A 5,627-nucleotide genomic window follows, 5' to 3' on the forward strand; every position below is an offset into this window, starting at 1 on the left:
CCCTGACCCCCGCCCCACCGCATCCCCACAGGACATGCCCTTCCCCGATGGCGACCCCCCGCCGCGCAACGTCCTCGCCGACTTCCGCTCCATCTACGAGGGGCAGCTCCACTCGCTGGAGAAGGCCAAGAACGCCGGCACCCCGGCCGACCAGATGCCCTCGGTGGAGCCGATCGCCGTGCACTGCGTGGCCGGGCTCGGCCGGGCCCCGGTCCTCGTGGCCACCGCCCTCGTGGACCAGGGGTTCGACCCGCTCGAGGCGGTGGAGTTCATCCGCACCCGCCGCCGCGGCGCCTTCAACAGCCGGCAGATCGAGTTCGTCGAGCAGTACGCCAAGAACCGCAAGCGCGGCTGCCTGGTCATGTAGATCGTGGCGCCGGCGGCGCCGGCCCCGGTGGTGGCCCCGGCGGCCCTGGCCCCGGCACTCGGCCCCCGTGCTGGCGGTGGTCCCCCCTCCTCCCCCCCCTTCCGCCGCACGCCGAGTGCCCGCCCGCGGCCGCCGCCCCCCCACCGCTGCCGCCGCCCTCCACAAGGCGCCACCTCCCTGCTCCCGCTCCTCGCCCTCCCCCGCTGCCGCGGCCGCCGCTGCCTCCCCTGCCTGGCCCCGGCCCCGGCCTCCGGCCGCCATGGCCCAATGGCCGCCGCCACTGCCGGCGCTCCGGCCCTCCCCCCTCCCCGGGCCAAACGCCACCCCCGCTTGGCCGCCATCGCCGCCGGCCGCACGGTGCCCCCCCTGCACCTGCTCCTGGCGGCCGCATGCTGTCCTGCCCCTACCACCACCACCGCCACCACCACCCTGCTCGGGACACTGCTCGCCCTGCTCTCGGCCGTCACCCCGGCCCCGGCCACCGCCGCGGGCCCGGACCGCTCCTCCCGGCGCCTGCCCCCGGCCCCGAGCACGACCCCCGGACCCTCCTCCTCCTCCCTTCCCCCCCGACCGGCGGCAGCAGCCCTGCTTCGCCGGCGCTTTGCCACGTTCGCCGCGCTTGCCGCCAGTGCCCCGCCCCCCGGCCGCCGGGGGGCTGGCTGTGCTCCCGGCCCGGGCGCTTCCGGCCCCGGCTGCGCGGCCGCCCTCGGCTCCGTCCCACCCGCCACCCCGGCCGCCGCCATCCCCCTCGTCGAGATGGACGAAGAGGATGCCGGCCTCGACGGCGGTGGTGGCATCCCACCTTGGCGAGGCCCGGCCCGCCGTTGTTCCTCCCCCTCGCGCCTGCTGCCGCCCTCCTCCTCCTCCTCCCATGCGACTGCCGCGCTCGCTGCTGCCTTTGCCCGCCCCCCGGGCATGGGCCAGCGCTCGCGCCGCCGCCCTGTCCTTGCCCCCTCTTCCCCCCTTCCACCCCCCCCCAGTCACATCGGTGCCACCACCACTGCCTCGGGTTGGCCGGCTACCGCCGCCATCCCCTCCGCGCGCCGGCCGCCGCTCCTTCCCACCCCTCTCTTGGATCCCAGACGCGTGGCACACCTCCGCCGGCTCCGGATATGTGCCCGCTCGCGGCGGCTCATCTCCCACCACACGTGCACGCCCTCTCCCTGCTCGCGCCGCCCCCTCCACAGGGAGAGGCAATGCGAGAGAGGGCTCGCACGGAAATGGATTAAAAAATACAAAAAAACAGAAAATGACAACACCTGTCCGCGTCTCCTCGCCCGTGTGTTTTTTTTTCGCGTCAGATGCATCGCGCGTGCATGTGCGCACGCGCACACACACACACACATGCCCATGGGCATGTGCGGACGGCCCCGTTGCTGGCGCGATGTGCCCCTCCCCCCTCTCCCCCTCTTTCCCTCCCCCTGGGAACATCCGCACATACACTCGCGCCAGGGGGGGAGGACACAGGCCCGCCGCCTCGCCAGCAGCCCCGGCGCTCATCGCCATCCTCCAAAGCCCGGCAGAAGAAGACTGTGCGCCACTCCCCGGACAACGAGGAACCAGCACAGAAGCCCGGTGGCGATGCCAGGAGCGTGCAACCAGGGCCAGACGCAGGATCCGGGCTCCGCGCAGGCATGCTTCGCGGGTGGAGGCACGGCAGTGGCAATAGCAGTGGCAATAGCAGTGGCAATAGCAGTGTGGCAGAGTGGCGGCAGAGTCGGGCAAGGGAGGGAGACGTCCCCCACGCGGCGCTCTCCGCCTCGGAGGTGCAGCATGTCGCCGGCCGCGCTCACCGCGTGCAACACCCAGGGCAAAGGGCGGCCAAGGAAGGTCCCCGGCGCCTTCATGGGAATGGAGTTGGCAGCACCCCATCGTCCACTGTCGAGCGAGGGCCCAACGAACGCCCCAGCGTAGGAGAGCGGCGCGGGATCTCAAATATGTTCCATATGTCGGGGTGGATATAAATCGGCCAAATGCAACTCCCCATGCCCAATCACACGGCGGGTCTAAAGTGCTGAGCACTGGCCATCCCCGTTGGCCGGTGTTAATATTCCGAATAGCGCCGGCCCCTCCTCTGGCCCGGGTTCTGGTGGAGCACATCGCGAAAAGGCCTCGCATTAGCCCGTTAGCACACACCCTGCCACGATCAACATGCCAATGCTCCACACAGAGCTGGTCCGTGTGGGCCATAATCCGGCGGCTTTCCCGGCCCCCGCCCGCCGTCCGGGGGAGAGCCGCCGATCCGCAAGGGCAGCCGGCTGCTGTTCTGCTTTGCCCCGCTCTATCCCGCCGGCCGGCCGAATCCTCCCTCCCCCCCCCTCCCATCGTCCTACGAAGCGCCTCACCGCCATTTTATCGTGCCCCCAGGAGGGGCCACCCCTGCGCCCCCAGGCCAGGGAATGTGGAACACCTTTCGGCCGCGAGGCAGCCAATCCGCCACCCCCTCGCAGAACGCCAGGCTTGACCGCCCACCTCCCCGGGGGGGCTTCCTGCCAGCCCTGCCCCAGCCTGAGGGGGGCAGGTCGGTGGATTCGGAAAAAAAACAAAACAAAAAAAAACAACACACGCTCAAAGAGCACGCATTTACCCGCCGACCAGCAGGGACACATAGGGAGAGAGTGTGTGTGTATTTGTGGGAGGAGGTGCACAGATCCATCGGGAGAAGAAAGAAGGAGGACGCGGGGGCGGGTTAGGAAGAGGACAGGGAGGGCCGCGCATCTGTGTGCATGCGCCCCCGCGCCGCCTTCCCCCGTGTCTACTCTGGCCCGATGAACGTGAGCCCGGTGCGAGCCGAGTCCAAGATCCAAATCCCGTTGTCTTCGTAGATGCGCAGGCACTCGTCGAAGTTGTCGGCCGTATACCCACGGCTGAGGGCGATGTCGCGAGCTTGCTGCACGCTGCGAGAGGGCGGATGAGGGAAGGTGGTGGCGGTGATGAGGGCGAAGGGGAGCAGGGAGCGCACACGCGAGGCCGCCACGCAGATCGCGCAGGTTAGTTCTCCGCAAGGGCGGCAATGAGGAAACCCCCCCAACAGGAAGAGGCAGATACCCGCCACACCCCCGACACACCGGGTCCGTCTTGGTCGGCCCTTGTCCGGTGGACGGGAAAGGGGGGGGGCCACACAGGCCGGGGGACCGGGGCCGGGGCCAGTCTCCCCCTTTTGCTGTCCCCCTTTTCTTGGGGCCCGGCGTCCGCCCCCCCCCTCCCCTCCCAGCCCCCTGTGCCATACGCACTCGCAGTGGAGATCCGGGTGTTCGATGGCCACATCCTTGATGATCTCGTAGATGGCCGTGAGAGAGTCCCGCCCGGCCGAGGCGCCGCCCTCCTGGCCGCCGCGCATCCGCGTGAAGAGCGACTCCTTGGACGAGTGCATCAGCCGGATGGCCTCGTCGACGTCGCCCTGGCCGATGACCGGCGAAAAGCGCATGCGCGCCAGTGCCTGCGACAGGCGCAAAATGCCCAGCAGCGTACGCGGCGTGGTGTACGTCATGTCCAGGTTGTCCTCGTCGGCTGTCCGGCGCGGGGCATCCCCAAATCCGGAGTCGCCACCGCCACCGCGCTTGTTGGCCTCGCGACCGCGCAAGCCCACATACGCTGAGCGAGGGGCACCACAGGCGCACCGAGAGACGGCGAAGCGATCCGAAGCCCGGGTTAGCGCAAGACTCCCATATCACACCCAACCACACACCCACACGCAGGACGCCAGGAGGGAGAGCGGAAAAAAAAGGGAACAAAAAAGCAAAGCGGCGCCCCTGCCGCCCGCGCCCCCCCCCCCCCCCCCCCCCCCCCCCCCCCCCCCCCCCCCCCCCCTGCCCCTTTGGCCCAATACGCGAACGCACCGCGGACAATGTAATCAATCAGACTGCGCGACTCGATGGTGTCCGGCACCACCGGCTCCACCAGGCGCGCCTGGGCCACATACGCGCGCAGGATGTCCGCCGTGACCGGGATGAAGTCCAGCTCCGGGTGCCGGGAAGTGGCGTGCACGGTGGTGATGTGCTGTGCCAGGCGCATGTCCGCATCGGCATTCGGCACATCCAGCAGCAGGAACATCAGGTCGAAGCGCGACAGCAGGGCCGCCGGCAGGTTGATGTTCTGCAGCATGGACAGCCGGTCATTGTACCGGCCGTGCACCGGGTTGGCCGCCGCCAGGATGGCCGTTCGCGCATTGAGGCTGGTGTTGATGCCGGCCTTGGAGATGGACACCGACTGCTGCTCCATCACCTCGTGGATGGCCGTCCGGTCGGAGTCATCCATCTTGTCGAACTCATCGATGCAGCAAATCCCATTGTCCGCCAGGACCAGGGCCCCGCCTTCGAGGATCATTTCCCCGGTCAGTTGGTCCCGGACCACGGCCGCCGTCAAGCCCACTCCGGAGGAACCCTTGCCGGTGGTGTACACTCCGCGCGGGGCCACCACCGAGATGTACTTCAGCAGCTGGGACTTGGCCACACCCGGGTCGCCGACCAGGCACACGTTGATGTCCCCGCGAATGCGGATCCCATCATGCAACTGCCGGGTCACACCGCCGACCAGCATCAGCAGCAGGGCCTTCTTGACATTCTCCATGCCGTAGATCTCCGGCGCGATGGACCGCGCCAGGCGCGAGTAGATCTGCCCATCCTGCCGCAGGGTGTCCACCTGGTCCAGCAGCTCCGGCGTCATCAGGTACTCGTCGTAGTTCTTCTTCACCCGCTCCAGGAACTGCGCATGTAGGTACGTGTCGCTGACCAGGCCCGCGCGGAATTGCCGCGGGCTGCTGGTGAAGGGCACCGGCAGGAAGATCTGCCGCGGGGGTCATGCCAAGCCGCGAGGAGTCGCCGGGCACCCGAGCAAGGGACAGCCGCGAGGAGCCGGGGGGGCGGGGGGGGGGGGGGGGGGGAAAGAGGGGGGGATCGAGTCAGCGAAGCGAGACAGGCAGGACCAAAAAAAGAAGGAGGCCCATGAAAGAAGGAGGCGCGCTTAGAACCCCACACATGGTCGTGAAGAGGGCACAGCAACAGCAGCAACAGCAGCAACAGCAGCAGCAGCAGCAGCAGCAGCAGCAGCAGCAGCAGCAGCAGCAGCAGCAACAGCAGCAGCAACAGCAGCAGCAACAGCAGCAGCAGCAGCAGCAACAGCAGCAGCAACAGCAGCAGCAGCAGCAGCAACAGCAGCAGCAACAGCAACAGCAGCAGCAGCAACAGCAGCAACAGCAGCAGCAACAGCAGCAACAGCAGCAGCAACAGCAGCAGCAGCAGCAGCAGCAACAGCAGCAGCA

At 68.7% G+C, this 5,627-nt stretch overlaps 3 protein-coding genes across 3 annotated transcripts; 2 read left to right on the forward strand and 1 right to left on the reverse strand.

The window, feature by feature from the left end:
• Positions 1–34: 34 nt before the first annotated feature.
• On the forward strand, positions 35–367 carry H696_01872 (protein-tyrosine phosphatase; the record flags this gene model as incomplete). Its single annotated transcript, XM_009495773.1, has 1 exon — positions 35–367. One exon carries the CDS (start codon positions 35–37, stop codon positions 365–367), a length of 333 nt encoding a protein of 110 aa, XP_009494048.1.
• A 267-nt stretch (positions 368–634) lies between these two features.
• H696_01873 (hypothetical protein) lies at positions 635–2,281 on the forward strand (the record flags this gene model as incomplete). The annotated part of the gene is made up of 2 exons (XM_009495774.1): positions 635–1,193; positions 2,277–2,281. The coding sequence occupies 2 exons, from the start codon at positions 635–637 to the stop codon at positions 2,279–2,281; spliced, it is 564 nt and encodes a 187-aa protein (XP_009494049.1).
• An 841-nt stretch (positions 2,282–3,122) lies between these two features.
• H696_01874 (minichromosome maintenance protein 7 (cell division control protein 47)) lies at positions 3,123–5,345 on the reverse strand (the record flags this gene model as incomplete). Its single annotated transcript, XM_009495775.1, has 4 exons — positions 3,123–3,264; positions 3,601–3,961; positions 4,207–5,152; positions 5,337–5,345. 4 exons carry the CDS (start codon positions 5,343–5,345, stop codon positions 3,123–3,125), a joined length of 1,458 nt encoding a protein of 485 aa, XP_009494050.1.
• Positions 5,346–5,627: the final 282 nt, after the last annotated feature.

Source organism: Fonticula alba (genome assembly GCF_000388065.1).
Source record: "Fonticula alba strain ATCC 38817 unplaced genomic scaffold supercont2.3, whole genome shotgun sequence".
Classification (NCBI taxonomy): domain Eukaryota; order Rotosphaerida; family Fonticulaceae; genus Fonticula; species Fonticula alba.